At 37.7% G+C, this 19,360-nt stretch overlaps 1 protein-coding gene across 1 annotated transcript in view; it reads left to right on the top strand.

The window, feature by feature from the left end:
- Grm5 (glutamate receptor, metabotropic 5) overlaps positions 1–528 on the top strand; it is a 521,558-nt gene extending 521,030 nt beyond the window's left edge. Inside the window, exon 9 of the mRNA XM_013013982.1 lies at positions 25–528. Coding sequence (XP_012869436.1) covers positions 25–528 — 504 coding nt within the window. The remainder of the gene's footprint in view (positions 1–24) is intronic.
- The last annotated feature ends 18,832 nt before the right edge of the window (positions 529–19,360 follow it).

Genomic DNA, 19,360 nt, shown 5'->3' with positions numbered 1-19,360 from the left:
GACGCGGCCCCGCGGCCGGCGGAGCCCACGGCGCGCGGGGGCCCAGCGCAGGGCTCGCTCATGGAGCAGATCAGCAGCGTGGTGACGCGCTTCACCGCCAACATCAGCGAGCTCAACTCCATGATGCTGGCCCCCGCGGCAGGCCCGGGCCCCGGCGCCCCGCTTTGCTCGTCCTACCTGATCCCCAAGGAAATCCAGCTGCCCACGACAGTGACGACCTTCGCCGAGATCCAGCCGCTCCCAGCCATCGAGGTCACCGGCGGCGCGCAGCCCGGGGCGGGGCCCTCGCCTGGGGGGACCGCGCCCCAAGACGCCCCGGAGGCCGCCGGGGCCGAGGCCGCGCCCTGCAAGCCCGACCTGGAAGAGCTGGTGGCCCTCACGCCGCCCTCCCCATTCCGAGACTCGGTGGACTCGGGAAGCACCACCCCCAACTCGCCGGTGTCCGAGTCGGCCCTGTGCATCCCGTCCTCTCCCAAATATGACGCTCTCATCATCCGCGATTACACTCAGAGCTCCTCGTCCTTGTGAGTGTGCTGGGAGCAGCCACGTGGGACGCGCGCGGGCGGACTCGCGCGGCCGCGTTCGGACCCCACCGCCTCCAGCCCAGCGCGGGGGAAGCGGCCTAGTGCATCCTGAACCCGGCCGGCCGTCAGCGTGCTACTCCGCCGCAACCGACCTCGACACCGACCACGAAGCTTTCTCGGCAGATTTCCTTCTAGTGGCCTTAGAAAACATGGGCTTTCAAGAAACACTGCTTGTATGTTTGAGGGCTCACAAGGAGTCTGCTAAAGCGATTGCGAACCAAGTGCTTTGGTCTGGGGAAGCAGTCAGTGAGGAGGACCACCATCGTGGAAGGGGAAAGCATAATTAATAAGCAACTGTAAAAAATTTTTTTGTTTGCTTACTTTAATTCTTTTCCCAGAAGAGTCTTTGATTCACCAAACATGAATGTACATTTTCTAACAAACTGAAAATCTGGGACCAAAAATGTCAATCTTTCCCTTCCTTCTTTCTTTCCTTCCTTCCTTCCTTCCTTCCTTCCTTCCTTCCTTCCTTCCTTCCTTCCTCCCTCCCTCCCTCCCTCCTTCCCTCTCTCCCTCCCTCCCTCCTTCTATACTCTTTCCTCTTCCTTCTCTCCCTCACTCCCTTTCATTCTTCCACTTTCTTCTTTCCTTTTTCCTTCCTTCCTTCTTGCCCTCTCTCCTGTTTTTTAACTTCCCTCCCATCTTTCCTCCCTCCCTTCTTTTCTTACTTTTTCTCCCTTTTTCTTTAAAGGCATTGCAAAGCAGTAACTTGGGCCCGGTTTTTACTGAGGTGTGAGTGTCCCGTACCTAAACACACAACTGGATATTGAATGCTGTGCGTATGTACCTAGGGCTTCTACTACAGAGGTTCCTCTCCAATTTGGTTGTGAGATGCTCTTCCAAAAGCCTGCACCTGGATGCCACCTAGTTATTTCAGATTCGCTTCCATTAACCAAGAAAACCAGTGGAAGATTTCTTGACTATTTCACCATGTTGCCAATCAATACTGGAGTAGCAAAAAAAAAAAAAATATTTTCTGGAATACTGTTTTGTAATTCCCTCACTGGGGTGCATTGTGTAGCTGGAAATTCTCTTTATAATAATTCCTGAGCTCCAGCCTGGCTATCTCTTTCATGACACACAGTCACCCTGTTCCGTTAGTACTAAGAGAATGCATTTGGAGATCCTCCATTCTTTTCTTTTGAGAACCTGATGTACAAAGAGCTCCTCCGTCTTCTCTTTTGAGTCTCACTCCTGGAAGAGTGGTCCAGAGACCTAATGAAGAAGTTGTCCAACTTGGAGGAACTATTGTTGAAAAAAATATTAACAGGATCTTAATACACTGGAAATTTTAAAGTGTGTCTAATCGGTGTAGCGAGGATTTCGCTATTCCAGTGACAGTCATTTTAACTTTTCTTGGCTGCTTCAATGATGCAGCTATGAACTATGACAAATGTAGATTTTTTTTCAAAGCAATACAGAATACTAAAAACAGAAGAACCCTAATGAATATCAACCACAGTCTTTCTTAGCCATTCCAAAAAAGGCAAAGCAATTATTACTACTTTACTTAAAAATAATTATGGATCTGATTTTGTGCATTTCATACTGTCATCTTTTAACTACTGCAGAAAAGAGATTTAGAGTTATAATTTTAAAAAATGTGCTTTAATAGGCTCATATAGATAGTAATCGCTGCTCAAGTCCTGAATCCACCATGACCACTTTATTCCTCTCATTGAAGCTATCCTCAGGTACCAAACGTCCTTGATTTTTAAATAAAGATAGTAATAAAAGGAGGAGGTGTCCTATAAATTTAGTGTTCAGTTGACCCAGCCTTACACTAAAGATAGCCTTATGAAAAAGATTTACTCTGCTCTGAGGCAAAGTATATTTTTGGCACAGAGAAAAATAAATAGAAGTCTTTTGGCTCTATATATTTATTTTGACATCAACTTAAAAGAAATTAAAAAAATAAAAGTCTATTTATATAATTTATCATTCTCCACTTTTGAAAAACTATAATAAATATATTGCTTATTGGCATTTCTTTTCACATACCGATTATTTGGCATTTTAAATCAAATATCCCAATATAAACATTTATCATTCATTGATTAACTACAATATTAATTTAAAAGAAAACAGGTTTCTTATGTCAGATTTGGAAATAACATTAGCAGAGCCTCCTGATTCTAAATATTAATGAGACTCTTGAAATAGAAATGAAATGTAGCTAATCTTTATGGCTTCATTGAAAGTAAATATCCGCCTCTACCTGGAAAATAATGTAAGTATTTTGAAATATAATATCCCTGAGCCCTCACATGAAGGTCATTGTTTTGATTTTTTAAGTATTAATACTTTATAAATATGCTCTTTTTAAAATATGTTGTATTAAATTCTTACAATGGTTTTCATTTTATTCTCAAGTACAGTAAGTTTCACTTCTTTGACCAACAGGAAAACATTTTTAAACTTTCTTCATGCCCAAATTTCTGTTCTAATATCTTAGTGACATGTTTCTTTAAAAAGTACACCACCTTTTAAGAAATTTCACTATAAATTCAAATGTGACATAAGTAAATTTTCATCTGGTAATATCACAAGATGTCATAATCGTAATTAAAAAAAATCCAGTGAGAGGAGAATAAGATGTTTTTTTCTCTATATTTCTATAACCTTTACCACTTCATTGCATTGTATATTTGGACATAATATTAACAGTAATACATTCTTGAGATCTTTTATTTTGGAATGATGCTAGTTCTGTCTCTTTGCCAATCCTAGTACCAGGTTCCAAGTAATAATTCTACAATACAAAGAGAAAGGAATAGTTACTTAGGGCTAGGATATGAACTTCACAGTTCACTGGGGGTACTTGTTCTTATTGACTTTCCTTGCAAACAATTTGTTCCTGGTGCCCAGTAATAACTCAGTTTGGAAGGTAATGACAAAAAGGAAAAGGAAAAGTGATAACAAAGGAGAGTCTGGTCCTGGGAAGAAAAGGAGAAAACCTGGTTGTTCAAGTTGTGCTAAACAATCCACTTGTCTTTCTAGTTTAGGAGAGGGGTTGGAATGCCTGGGAAGACCAACAAAAATGTGTGTGGATGACTGTCTTTGGGGGGACAGGGGTGGGGAACACAGGGAGGATGGAAAGGAAAGTCAGAAGAAATTTTCTTGCAGCAAGGATAAAAAAGCAAATCCCCAAATGAGCTAATCTCTGAAAGTGATAGTCTTCCCCGAACTACTGAGGTAACAGCAAGTGACCAGGAAGACTAGGAACTTTTTCTGATTGTAAATGTATTGTGTAATGGCTCTGCTGAAGTTCTGTGACTTCCATACCAGGAATTAAACACTCTTTTTAAGAAAAAAAAAAAACACAAAAAACATTTCCTGTACTAGTCTCTCAGCAAAATGTACATGTTTTGGAGACTTCAAAGGTATTATATGAGTTCACATTTAGCAACAGCTTATTAATAACCCTCAAGCTGTCATAATCTCTATAGTTACCATTTACAATTTTATACTGTGAAAAAAAATTAATGGATCAGTGAAAGCAGAAAGAGTAAACAGAATTTGCCTTGAAGAAGGTCTGAGGCCTGGGAGAGTCTACTGTCTATTGCAGAATGAGGCATGTATAAATAGTTGGCTGACTTCCACTGATCTTCTCAATGTGAACAAATATACTATGTATATTGTGTGTATTTCTAGAATTCAATGGCAGCTGCTGGCGATGTTGTAATTAGAAATCTATATAGAATATAGATGTGTTAGAGAGATGGTGCCAATCCTAAAAGATTTGTGTGGGCTACAAGTGCTTGTACTTACTTTTTCTGCACTTATAACAGATTTGGTTTAAACTTGTGTGCGCGTATCTCTTCTTTTTTCTGTTGTTGAAGCTTGTACTATTAAAATAATAGAGAATGTTAAATTATTTTGATGTGAATTGCAAATGATTTTTTTCATAAAGTATAACATTTTTATCAGCATTGTTTCGCTTTGTACTTGTATAAATGTGTTTTATTTTAGCATTTTAAAAAATATACTTGCCTGTTTCTCAGTTGTCTAAATCATGTTATAGTTGGTGTTTGTGAAGTCAGTTTACTTTTTGAAAAATATTAAAAAAGAAACTATGATATGACTTTAAAAATCTTCCCCTGAAATGCTTAGAATATTTTCCTCATAGACTTTCATACATGACGAATAACCATGCTATTATCTTGAATTCTGAATGATATCCACATTTGCACTGTGAAGTTTATAAAGAAAATGATGACCAATAAATTAAAATGAAAATATAAATTAGCCAAAAGTCAAGGTAGAAATGCCGTCTCCAAAGACATCTACAAACACCTTTTAGTTTTTTCAATCACCCTTATATACAAAAGGTTTTCAGTCCAACATGTTAAAAACATAACACATAACTGAATAACTGAATAGAATATTTTTAAATATAATAAGCAATATATTTGTGTCAAGACGTACAAATTATAGACATTTTCATAATTACTTATATGGATAGAGATAACATCATATGATATAGTAGGTACTATGTGTGTCTGTGTATGTATACTGTACAATGCACACACATTTACAAATATATTTTACTTTTTTCTGGAGAAAAAATTTAATTGTCAAATTAGTTTATACTTTAATTCCTTAGCAAATTTACATTTTCTTTTCTTTCCTTCTTTTCCTCCCTCTTTCTTTCCCTCTCTCCCTCCCTCTCTCCCTTTCTTTTCTCCTTCCTTCCTTCTTTCTTTCTTTCCTTCCTTCTTTCTTTCTTGTTGTTGTTGTTGTTTGTGAGGACTTGACAGCCTGGGTACTGTCTCTGAGTTCCTTTTAGCCCTACCATTAATGCTGTACCACATTGAACCACAGCACCACTTCAGTTACTTGGTGGTTAATCAGAGGGAAAAGTTTCAGGGACTTTCCTACCCAGGTTGGGTTTGAATTGCTGTCCTCAGATCTTAACCTCCTGAGTAGCTAGGATTACAGGCATGAGCCATTTTCTAGGTCAGTGTAAACCTAAAAGCAAACTATAGAGTAGCTACTTGATGTGAGGACGACAAAGGCAATATTGATGTAGCAGTTTACCTGCTTGCCTGGCAGCAGTAGCTCATGCCTGTAATCCTAGTTATTCAAGAGGCCAAATGAGGATAGTTGTTCAAAGCTAGTCAGGGAAGGATAGTCCTTCAGACTCTTATGTCCAATTAACCAGCAAAAATGGAGAAATGGAGCTGTGCATTACATGGTTGTGTCAGCCTTGAGTGAAAGAGCTAAGGAAGAGTGCAAAGACTTGAGCTGAAGTCTCAGTACTGGTACAAAACTGAAATCCTCATATTTTGTGCACATTTTACTTAATCCTACAAGGAAATTATTTCCTCTGCTTTGTCTTACTCTGCCCGGCAGTATCTTCTACTAGGTAACTGCAAAATATTATCAATGGACATGTGTCCACATAAAATGGAGCTTAATGTGATGTATTGAAATTATTGTAGAGAAAATTACCTTCTAAAAGTGAAAAGAGACTTTAAGACCCAACAAAATCATGAGCAGCCAATCAAATCTAGCTGATGTAATAAAAATAAACTTTAATTAAAGTCAGAATCTATTACCCTATCATCCTCCAACTTTATAGAAATTACCTTGATTTCCTCAAAACTCATTCCTCAGTTCCTCTTTCTTTAAATGTAGCAACAAGAAACCTGGCCTTCCATACACAGACACAAAAGTAAATACCAAGAAATATACTTCTTACATTTTCTTCCATTTGCAATATTCCTGGTAAATGATAAGCAATCAACACATTGAAGCTGTTCTTAGTATTAGTGGCAATATAGTAGAACACAGTTAAAAATGCAAGAAACATCATAAATTTGATTTAATTGATATTATGTTGCCTAACAAGGAGAACTTTGTTAACTGGTATTGAATACTACAGGGGAAAAATGTTTTTCTTTTCACACAATCTCTGTTGAATGCAGGCTAATTTTTAGTAACGCTGTACATAATCAATCACTTTACAAAAAACAATTCTAAACATTTACTTTTTATGGTACTAAGCAAGATAGGTAAGTAGGTGAGCAAATATTAATAAAAGTTTCCTATTTAAAAAGCATAGTGGGGGAGCTGGGAAGGTGGCTTAGTGGTAGAGTGCAAGCCTTGCATGCATGAAGCCCTGAGTTCGACATCACATAAACAAAAAAAGCCGGAACTGGTGCTGTGGCTAAGTGGTAGAATGTTAGGCTTGAGCTGAAGAGCTGAGGGACAGCGCCCAGGCCCAGAGTTCAGACCCCACAACTGACCAAAAAAAAAAAAAAAAAGCATAGCAGGGGCTGGGAATATGGATTAGTGGTAGAGTGCTTGCTTCACATGCATGAAGCCCTGGGTTCCATTCTTTAGTACCACAGAAAAGGAAGTGGTGCTGTGGCCTAAGTGGTAGAGTGCTAGCCTTGAGCAAAAGAAGCTAGGGGACAGTGACCAGGCCCTAAGTTACAGCCCAGGGCTGGCAAAAAAAAAAAAAAAAAAACAAATCCACAACAACAACATAACATCATAGCATTTATAGCTATGATATTAGAAATTCAGAACCAATTACTACATTTTGCCGTTTATATGTCATTACCCATACTTGAAATCAGGGCTTCATTCTTGCTTGGTTTGGTTTGCTTTTATAGCTGATGCTCTACCACTTCAGCCATGCCTCTAACCTGACTTTTTACTGGTTATTTTGCAAATGGAATCTCAAAGACTTTTCTCCAGTCCTCCAGATCTCAGCCTATTGAGTAGCTAGAATTACAGGCATGAACCATCAGCACCTGGCTTTGTCTTGTTATTTTAAATGATCATGTTATTGGATTGTATCTATGAAAAAAATATTTCAACTTAGCTTCTCCAACAATTCTTAAGACCTATCCTGCAGAAACACTTACCTTTTACAAGAGAAAGTACTTTACATTAGATTTCTCCAGGCCAAAGACACTTGTTTTCTCCTGAATACACATTGCTTTGAGAAATAGGTGAGTTATAAGCAGGCTAGTTATTTGATATGCATATAAAGTATATTTGTCTTGTTTATAGTTGTTTTATTTGTTTGTTTATTTACTGTTTGACCTGGGGCTTAAACTTAGGGCCTGGGCCCCATCCCTGAGCTCATTTGCTCAAGGCAAGTGCTCTACTTTGAGTCCCAGAGCCACTTGCAGTTTTCTAGTGGTTAACTGGAGATAAGAACTCACAGAGTTTCCTGCCCTAGCTGGCTTCGAACCCTGAACCTCAGATCTCAGCCTCCTGAATATCTATGCTTACAGGCGTGAGCCACGGGCACCCAGCTGTAGTTGCTTTACATTCTCACACATTGGCTTCAAAAAAATACACTTTACATGCTATCAGAGTCCATTCATCGGATCATTGTTCTACATAAGATGAATGATATGTCCACAAAAATCACATCATACCTTAAATTTTCTCAACAGCTAAACATCAGTAGGCAAATCTCAAATGAAAGATTTTAGGGATTTTCCCTTTTTGATTTTTTGGCTTTCTAAATTTTATTTTATTGTAAAGATTCTAAACAGAGGGATTACAGTTACATGAATAAGACAATGAGTGCATTTCTTTTCAAGCATTGTTACCTCCTCCTTTGTTGTTCTCCCTTATCCCTTCCCTCCCCCATCTCCTGGACTCCTCCCCTCCCTGAAGTTGTAAAGTTCATTTGCACTATAGTGTCTTGTGTGTATCATTGTTTCAGTGGGTCATCCTGTGTCCTTGTTTCAGCGTTTTGTTATTCCCCTTCCCCTCCCCAAATTAGACAAATGTATATACAAAATGCAAGGTACCAAAATCAAGTTTTAAAGTTTGGGAAACAGCCAGGTACCTTTGGCTCATGCCTGTAATTCTAGCTACTCGGGGGACTGAGACTTAAGGATCAGGCTCGTGACTTGAAGCTAATCTGGGCTCTTACCATCATTTAAGCACCAAAAATGCTGTAGCTCAAGTAGTGGAGCACTAGCCTTGAGGGGAAAAAAAAAGAAAAACAGTTCAGAAACAGTGCAGTGCCCAGGCTCTAAATTCAAGCCCTAGAACTGGCAGTTTAAAAAAGTTTGGGAAACAATAGCTCTAAGTAAACTATTTTTACTATAACGTATTGCAGAATTTATTCATGCTACTCTACCATATGTTGTGTTGTTGTTGTTTGTTTGTTTGTTTTTCTATGACATTGTCATCTCAGAGTGAAATTTCATAAAACACATTTTTAAAATGCAATGATGTAAAATTTACAATGGTACCTACTTTTTCTTTTGGACTAAGCTATAACATGAAGTCTATGAAAATCTCCTGAGGTTTCACTTCAAACTTCAGTGCCACCAAAAACAAAAACAAACACAACAGCAAAAAACAGTCAAAGAAAAAGAAAACAACAAATCACCCTACACATTCAGCTACCTATGAAAAGCAAGGAACCTAAAATGAAATGCCACATGAGTAGAAAATTTTAAGGAAATAACTTATGGGTCATATAATTAGACAAGTAATTTCTTGTCTGTAGTAGCAGTGTTCAAAACTTGCTAAACTAGTAGGGAGTGTTAAAAGTCACAATCATTTTTAAATTATAAAATAAAAAGTATGCTCTTGAGTTTAAAAGAGAAAATAACAGGGAGGAAGTATTAATTAGGGCATTTTTTAGAACATGCTGGAAAGAGCAAAAATTTAAGGAATTGTTAGAAGCTGATGTCATCCACAACATCAAAACATCATCAAAATCCACAAGCACAAGAAAATAAATGATGGGTTTAGAAGTGTACTATTGGTTTAATTTTTCTATTACATTTGCCTGGTAAAAAGCAATGAGATACTCCACAGAAAGTATACCGTAAATTTGTTGCTTGAATGCTAACTTCTTGCTAGTAGCAGAAAATCTAGGGTTAGATGTTTAAATCCATATTTAGATTTCTCCCCAAGTGAAGTCCCTTCTTTAGTTCTTCTTTCCTTTTCTTTTTTCTTTTTCTTTTTTACTATCTTTACATAGTTGTACAAAGGAGTTGCCATTCAACAAAACAGTATAGTATTGCTAACTATAACACACTATTACACAGTTGACTCCTAGAAATTGCTCATCTGGAAAACTAAAACTATATTGAAAACTAAGACTAAAACTACACCTAGTTTTCTCTTAAGCTTTGCCCTAGAAACCTTTCCACTCTTTCTGCTGCTGAGTTTTGACTGCTTTCCATATTTCATGTAAGCATTCATAGATGTTTAGGTTGTTTATCCCTCTTGAACTATTGTACATTATTAAGAAAGAATTGCATGTTTAGATCCCTGCTTTCCAAGGGAGTGAAGATGAATCAGCTGATAGAAATGAGAGGAGCAGGTTCCTGATACTTAGACTGACAAACAGTATTAGATGTTCAATTGGATTTGACTAGTTTTCAACATAGTAATGCAAACATGATTGGTTTAATTTATAAATAAATTATGACTATGATAAAAATTAGCAATTTGACTTTTAAAATGTAAATCATACTTCTTAGTATTGCATTATGAAAGCAGGCTCTTGGGTTTTTTGTTTTTGTTTTTTTGCCCTAATATGTTATGTCATTTCATCCTACCTTTAGATTAACATAATATCTTGAAAGGAAATAACAAGGTTGATTTTATTATCCAAACAAAGTTTCTTTCAAAGGAGATTTAAAATAACTTTCAAGAAGATTTTTGGTAAATGGAAAAGAAATTTGATTGGCCTTTATATGTAATTCATGCAAGCAACAAATACATAAAAGATGCCTACTATGTACCAGGGACATTTTCTAAATTTTGCTAATCCAGAATGAGGAAAACACAGAAATTTCCATCTTTATCAACCTTTCTCTTTTCTTTTTCATCCTTCCTTCCTTCCTTCCTTCCTTCCTTCCTTCCTTTCTTCCTTCCTTCCTTCCTTCCTGCCTGCCTGCCTGCCTTCCTTCCTTCCTTCCTTTCTTTCTTTCTTCCTTTGTTCTTTCTTTCTTTCCTTCTTCTTTTCTTTCTTCTTCTGTTTTTCTTTCTTCCTTTCTTGCTTTCTTTCCTTTACATCCTTGTACTGAAGCCTTAACTAAGGGCTTTGCACTCTCACTTTGCCTTTAAGCTCAAATCTGGACCCTACCACTTGAGCTATGTCTCCACTTCCACAGGAATATTACTTTGAAACAAACTGCGGAATCTTTTTATTTGTTTGTTTGTTTGAAGTTTGTTGTTGTTTGTTTGTTTTTACTGGTCCTGGAGCTTGAATTCTGCCTGAACTTCTTTGTGTTCAAGGCTAACACTCTACCACTTGAGCCCAGCACCACTTCCAGCTTTTATAGAATAGTTTATTGGAGATAAGAGTCTCACAAACTTTCCTGCCCAGTCTGGATTTGAACAACAATCTTCACATTTCAGTTTCCTGAATAGCTAGGATTACCAGCAAGAGCCACTGGTGCCTGGCTGCAGAGAATCATAGAAAGCTTCCATTGGAACAGATCTAGGAGTAAGAAACAAAATACATTAAATTTGAAATGCTTATTACAGTAGATAGTTGGGTTTTAGAGTTTAGAATTCAAGGAAGAAATCTAGACTAGAAATCTGAAATTCATACATTAAATACTAGAAATAGTATAAGACCCAGTCATGTAACTATAACATAATATCTAACATAAACTATTATAAATTAACCAGTATTAACTATTACATATTTCAATATTCAAAATTTTAATTTTTTTACTTAAAATTACTTTTTAATCATCACTACCTAAAATTGTGATTTTAAAAAAAATCCAAAAGGGCTGTTGTAAAATTGTACATCATTATTAAAGGGATTCACTAATCAAAGACTGAACAATACTTTTCTATACTATGCCAATAGTTAATTTTACCTTAAAAATCTTCAAAATGAAGGTGGAAGGTTTATATCTACCTAAACAAAATTCTACAAGCAAGAAAGTAAGAAAGGAACCATTGGTTTGGTAGCTGTGATAAGCCCAAGTACTATATATGTCAACCTTATTAGAGACACTGGCACACATCTGCAGTTCCAGACACTCAGAAGGCTGAAGCCATAGGATCAGATAAACATAGTAATTCAGAATCAGATTAGGCAAATCGGCAAGATCTTTCTCAAAAAAAAAACAACAAAAAACAAACCAACAACAACAACAAAGCTAAAAAACCAAGAACCAACAAAGTTAACAAAACAACAAATTACTCCTCCTCCTCTCTCATAGGGGCTCCAAGGCAAAACCTAGTGCCAATTTCACTAGCTCTGGGACATGAGGGTTCAGCGTCACCCTTAACCACCAATTCATTTGGTATAACTATTTTCTGACATTTCCCTCCTTCAAAGCTATACTGATAGTTGCCTCTATTTCAAAATCTACTAAAGATTCAATTGCATCTTATCTCATGACATTTAACCAAGATGCTCCCTTCCAGAATAGCCCAGAGTTAACCCAGGACTCCTTTCATCACTAGATTCACAGCCAATGATATTGGCAGAGAACTCAGCACTCTGGAAAGTCACTCTGCTGTGGTAAAATAAACACAAGGATGACAATGGAACTGGACCATGGGGTTCTTATAAGAAAAGATCAGAAACAAATGACTAACAAGAGTTTGACAAAAGGCCCTGTGTTAAGCTAAAGATCTTAGATTTTTCTTGATGCTGATCAGAAACAATGGAAGGTTTTTATAAAGTAGACTGCATGAGCAGCCTTGTTTTCTATTATATGATTGTAATAAATGTTGAAATAGTGGAAAATGGGAGAAGCCACGGCAGGGCAGATGGTGATCTACTTGAAAGACAAATGAAAGCAAAGATTATATAAATGATGTAGATGTCGATGATGAAGAGGTTAGTGAATTCTAGACCTGTTCCCATGAACTGATTACAACAAATTATGAAGTAATGGGGAAAGTCTAGGAGGCATGTAAGTGTCTGGTGTTTAATAGAGAGTAGAATTAATCACCAATTTGCAAAACATTATTTAATAGAGAAGCAACTTTGTGATGAGTTCTGTTTGGCATCTTATATAAAGTTAGTGACTGAGTCAATATGCCCAGGAGGCAGTGAATGGATTTGGGTACAGTATTCAAAGAACAAATGGTACTTTCAGCAAGAAAACAATATACCCTGAATGCTCATCTGAAAGGGACTATTTTACTAAGGCATGTGCAGGGAAACTTAACTAGGAATCATCATTGGCCTAAGCCTGGAGGCCCAGAGGGAGAAAGAGAGTGGACTGAATTGGCAAGGTTTTCACTGGTTCCTGGAAAGGAATGTGGTCTTAGATGATAAGAAATGCCACATTTTTTTAAAAATTTGATCATGTTGGAGGAATCCTAGCTATTCAGGAGGCTGAGATCTCAGGATAATTTTCAGAACTACCTGAAAAGTCTGTGAGACTCTCTTGAATTAAGAAGCAAAGGGCTGAAAGTGAACCTGTATCTCAGGTGGTAGAGCACCAGCCTTGAGCAAAAACTCTAAGGGACAGTGTCCCAGCACTTAATTCCAGTCCCAGATTCACACACACACACACACACACACACACACACACACACACAAGCTCACCTAGCTCACCTAGAAGTATGACTCTCTGTTTACACCAAGAATAAGTCCCTCAAAGGACAAACTTGAGCTTAAAGAGAATGACCAATCCTTGGCTTAACCCAGCACTACATTTTTACATAGTACTTTCAGCTGTTATCTATGTAATCCTGATTTCCTGATACTAGAACAATCAAGCAAATTTCTAAACCATTAAATTTAGAAGTGACTACATAAATCAACTACCAAAATTGTTGTTGCTATCTCTTTGGCTACCATGTACTAGGAGGTAAAACTGTAAAAAGAATAACTAGAGAATAAACACAGTTACATATTAAGGAATTCATTGTATATTAAATTCACACTTAGTGCTTGGCAATATAGTGTCTAATATGTATTAGTTTCCTTCTTAGATCTTTATTTTTTCTTAAATATGAGGTGGCATTGTTTTTTATTTGTCCTACCATATAATTAATTTTGGAACAAATTGGGACCAGGAAAAAGAAGGACTAAGCATCTGCTATGTGCCTGTAATGGGATATAAAACTCATTTCAGGCCATTCACCCCATCCAGACGTCCATGTGAAACAGGCTGGAATCCATTCAGTGGGCTTTCTGCCCTAGCATACTGCTGTGCTTCAGTTTGGATTCTATGCTTACTCAGTACATAATTGCACTAACCTCCCAATGGCAGACAAACTCACAGAACTATTTAATCACTTGTTTTCACATCCCTTGTGCTTACTATGACAACAGGTGGCTTGAAAAATCATAAATGGAGGAGGTTCTGGAGAGGAGAGAAGAGCAGTTGGCAAGCCAAGGTCAGAATGACACTTCAATCCAAATGGTTTAGAAGACTGAAATCAGAATTGGAAATCTCTCTTTCTTCCAACTTCATTCCTGGAGAGAGGACTTTAGGATGGTCCCAAATGATTTCTCACTTAAAAAAAAAAAAAGAATATCATCTGCTCATGTGATTGCCAACTTGGAAATGGTTTCAACAAAGGAGTGAGACAGGGTATATATCATCATTTCTCTCAGCATTCTCCAGAGATGAGTCTGACACACTTCTGGCTCAGAAGTCCTGGCCAAGGGAATGTAGCCACTATTACATTCACCCATCTGTGTGGACAATGTGCTAACACTCGATCTGCTAACAGATGGGTAAGGATGCATGGGATGGTGCCTAAGGGAAAATGGCCCTTTGTGAAGATTATAAGCTTCTTGTCTCACCAGCATCCACTTAGATTAATTTATTGTAAATCAATATGACCATGATATCCTCAGCTGCTCAGGAAGGATGTACAAAGCATTCTGGAGGCCATTCAGAGCATGAGACACATTGGCTTGTCTGAATCAAGCAAACAACTCGATATAAATTCTCCCTGTCATGCATCTGACTGAGGTGGCAGTTGTGTGGGACAGAGAATACACAGAGAGAAGGAAGAAGGAAGGCAGAAATCTGGGAAAGTCTTCAGCTAACATTTTATTTTACAAGTTTCACAGGAAAAAAGGGCTTAGGAATACTAGCCAAAATTGTTGCCAAATGGATGAAAAAGGAGATTGACTCAGGTTTTCTAGCAGACTGAATACAGCAAGAAGTTTCCTTCCAAGAGCAATGAACTCAACATGTCCCACTATCCACAGACTGGGCTCCCCATCGGTTATTAAGTTTCCCTTTGTGGGATGAATGGTGCCATAGGCAAAATAATGTTTTGGATCAGTGCCATGTGGAAGTTAATTATTATTAATCTTAACAATAACTTTCATTCTAAATGAGATCTGTATCAAATTATTTTTACAGGGATGTGATCACACAATTAAGATGATAGAAAAGAAAAGCTTGAACTAAGTCTTCTTCACTTCTGGTTTCCATATAAGGGTAATCTGTTGTGTGTGTGTGTTTGTGTGTGTGTGTGTACAAGTGTGCCAGTCCTAGGGACTGAACCCAGGGTCTGGGCAGTGTCACTGAGTTTTTCTTTGCTTAAGGCTAGCGCTCTACCACTTGAGCCACAGCTCCACATCTGGCTTAAGGGTACCCTTATGCACACCTGTCACTGGGTAACAGGTGTGCATGGGTGAGTGTATCTATTTCTTAGAGAATGGCTGTCATGCAGTCTGTCAGTCACTCACCTTACTGTTTGTGTTGATTTCTCCACAAAAGAGTGCTCCTGGAGAGCTGCTTTAAAAGTTCCATAGCTTGGACCATGATAAAACAGTGGGAGCACAGAAAATATTGTATTAAAAATATTATATCTGTAGCAAAGCAGAAGAAAGACTGAGATCCAGATCAGAATCCAGCAGACTGGGGTTAAGGTTCAAAACATACCACTAATTTGACCTGATAATTTAGGATTTGATCTCGAAGCCCATCTCAGTATTGCTTAGTGGACAAAAGAACATAATAATGTATATAAGGACTACTAAAATGAGAAAAAAAGCTAAAAAAAAAAGCTAAAAACCTTGTAGTTAATATATTTCAAAAAAGCACTAAAATGCTTTTATCATTCTCCTAGTTGCTCAGTGGAGCTCAACTTTTAGTGTTCTTTCTTTCCTTTTTCATGCCTTTATAGCTCTCATTTGATCTACTTTCAAAACCTTAGCAATATATTCAGACTCAGAATACTGCACACCAACCCACTGCCACCTGGCTCAAAATTCTATCAGCACCTGTCCACATTTCAGAAATAACTTCTTCTTTTTTTTTTTGTCAGTGATGGGGCCTGAATTCTGGGCTTAACCACTGTCTCTCAGCTCATCAGCTCAAGGCTAGTGCTCTACCACCTGAGCCACAGCGCCACTTCCAGCTTTTTCTGCTTATGTGGTGTGAGGAATTGAACTCAGGACCTCATGAATGTGAGGCAAGCACTCTACCATTGAACTACCTTCCCAGCCCCAGAAATAGCTTCTTTTTTTTTTTGAGGCAAAAAAAAATCTGCTTTCTTTATTTGAATTATCAGCCATACCAATTACTATTCTTGAGTTTGATATAGTTTTAAAATAAAAAGTTATTTCAAAGACAGACAGATATATAGACACACACATATATGTATATAAACACACACATATATTGCTTTGGGGTTAGCTGTAAGATTACATTTACATAATTTGAAATATAAAAATCAATGCTATGTACAAATCAATACAAACTCATCCAGTTAATTGAATTCACCTCTAGCCTATGATTCTTTGGGTCTGGCTTGTTTGACTTATTATGTTTTCCAAGTGATTCTATCAGAAATAACTTCTTAAGGGGACTCTATTTCCTACTTTAGTGCTAATCTTCTTTACCTAGTATGTTTATAATACAATTTTCAAAACAGTTCTTTTAAATATTAATCAGATCATGTCATCCGTTTGCTCAAAATGTTCCAGGAAAATGTTCCAGGATTTCTGTTGGCAGTAAAAGCCAAAATTCTCGCAATGACCTTCAAATTCTTTTTATTTCATGAATACTGACTTAATAATGAATCAGGACACAAATGTAAACCTAACTCCTGGTCTTGTCTAAGACCACCTAAGAAATGGTGAAACTGTTCACTCCCCATTTTTATCCTCCCTTAGGGCTTGAAATCCCCAACTAGCTCCTCATCTGTTGCTGCTTCCTTGCCTCTATTTCAACCAGGCTCTTATACCATTATGAGTTAATATTTCAACCTAGAGAGCATGGGCTACAGTGTGAAATTTCCCAAAAACTTAAGGGGGTGAAGGCTAGAGGTATAGTTAAGTGGTGATGGCCTGCCTAGCAAGCACAAGGGCCTACATTCAAACTTCAGAACTGCCACAAAGAAAGAAAAGAAAGGAAAAGCATTAGGTAGAATCATACTATAGTGAAGTCAAGAAGGGAACAAAGTGGACTTTTCTGGTCTAAAATACCATTCACAATGACAGAATTATAAGTCTGTGTACAAGGACTTCTCTTTTCCAGGACTGTATTTCTTTATTTTTATTTTGCCACTACCAAAGTTTGAATTCAGAGCTTTGCTGTTGGTGCCCTACCACCTGAGCAAAATCTTCAACCCTGTTTTTTGCTGGTTGCTTTATAGAGATGGAGTCTTATAGACTTTTATGCCCAGGGTAACTTCAAATCTCCAGCCTCTGGATTTCAGCTACTTGAGCAGCTAGGATTGTGGGAATAAGCCACCAGCATTCAGCTAGAACTATAATTTCTGATTTGCCATTTGTTAAAATCCCTCCTATGATTTAAGACTGAATTTAGATGCTGCTCCTCCTGAGCCCTTAACAGGTCCATTCACTCAATAGTGTTTGTTGTTACTGTTGTTGTTTTTGATAGGCTATCACTTTATTTAGAAGACATAGTAATCATAACTCATTAAATCATTAATTCTCCAAGCAAGCAAGAAGTGGGTGCTTCTAAAATGTTAGAGAATGATGGGGAAAGAGAAAGAATAGCACTTCCTGTCAGGAAAATTATACCTTTCTGGACTAGTATGAGGCATCCCTTCAGTTCCCTCTTCCTCCTACTGCTGACTTTGATGTAATGAGGTATCCAATCAGGATACCTTAGTCTAAACCAGTGAGTCCCTAAAGCAGGTCAAGGAGAGTAAGTAATTTAGCAGAAAAATCTAAGGAAAGTTTCATGGACATGAACTCTTTAACAGTGCCTCTGGAAGTCAGTCCCCAGACACTCATTAAGTAGATTTGCAGTGACACCTGGGTATGAGTTGTAGGATCAAATGACCATCACATTTTATAATAACTGGCTTAGAGTTTAATTCCAATGATTTTTAAGAGAAGATATAAACTTAAATACTAAAGGAAAAAGAAGATGTGGTAATTATGAGTGTAGTGTACCACAAGCTAGAAAATGACCTAGATAGAAGAAGCAATTTTTTTGATTTAACATTGCTTTGTCCTTATATTCAGTCAATGACATGCAAAATTAGGTTTATGTTTAAGCCATTCTCAGTAGACAAATATGTGGGCAAAGTTTGTGATATCATTTCCTTTAGATATTATTCTTCTCAGTATAAATTAGTAAACTGCTATCCAAACAACTATGTATTCTGTGTGCTTGTTGACTGAGTTTGATCTGGAAAATGTATATATTACCATTGTATCAAGAGATAGGAGTTCCCAGCTAAAGGTGTGAGTCAGTGAAGAGTCCCTGCCTACTAAGTGTGAGGCCCTGAGTTCAAACACCAATGCCACCAAACAAATAAATAAATACATAAAGCCAAAGGGGAAAAAAAGAAATCGAGTTTCTGAACCTACAAGCTTCAATCTTTGACTTCATCAAGTAAAGGTGTTCCTCACTAAAGATATGAGCTAGGAAACAGCCATTGCCTTTTCCACATTAATATATAGTTTATACCTGAGAAAGGAAAAGCAGAGTGATTGGGAGACCTAGATACAGGTCTAGACTGAGTTTGCTTTGCTTTGTAACATTAGTCATTAGTAGGAAGACTGTTTTCTCTTGGTATGCTTCAGGCATGGTACTTGATATCATGCCTGCATCATCTTGTTTGGTCATCCTCCTGCACTACCAACAGGAAGCACTGTCTGTATACATTTCTTGATTCTAACTTATTAGAAAGTTTCACCTTCATCCTTAAAAAGAGAACCCAAATTTGATTCCAGGTTTTTGATGCATGGAATGTCGACAAAAATAACTGGTGCTCTAGCAGCCATCTTGAACTCTTGGGTGATTTTAAGGTTGAAAGCCATTTGCCCATATCCTATGAATGTAGACTAGAAGTCAGTAAAAGTGTTATTTGGGGCTTTTTTTTTCTGAGGTTAAACATAACCCAAACAACTACAGATTAGAGTTCTCATTTTAGATTGTGAAAACAAGACAGAGAGGTTATGCAGAGAGGCTATGACAAATATCTGGTAAATACTGAACAGAAAGTACTGGTCTGGCAGCAACATGGCTCCAAGGCCATTTTTCATCATATTTTATGACCTGCAAAACAGCTATTTTGCTGTTATCTTTGATGCACAAGAGGCAACTGGTTTCTACTCATGATTTTGATGTGTTCAGTATCCTACTTATTAATGTCACATACAATATTTTGTTAGATTCCCTTGCACCTAGAAATATGAGATGGAAATAAATTCTATGTTCATTGCATCTCTTAAAAAATAAAGCTAAAGGAGGTGCCAGGAAGATGGCAGAGGAGAAGCTGGAGGCTAAACAAACTCTCGCATACAAAGCATTTTAGTGTTCCAGTGAACAGTCCTAGGCCAGAGAATTACAACAAGTGTGCCATCACTGTACAGAGAGTTAGGCCAGAGAGGGAAAATCCAGGCAAGG

Source organism: Dipodomys ordii, unplaced genomic scaffold (assembly GCF_000151885.1).
Source record: "Dipodomys ordii isolate 6190 unplaced genomic scaffold, Dord_2.0 Scaffold22, whole genome shotgun sequence".
Classification (NCBI taxonomy): Eukaryota; Metazoa; Chordata; class Mammalia; order Rodentia; family Heteromyidae; genus Dipodomys; species Dipodomys ordii.
Note: the sequence above shows the minus strand (reverse complement) of the source record. Positions and strands in the feature narration are given on the sequence as shown.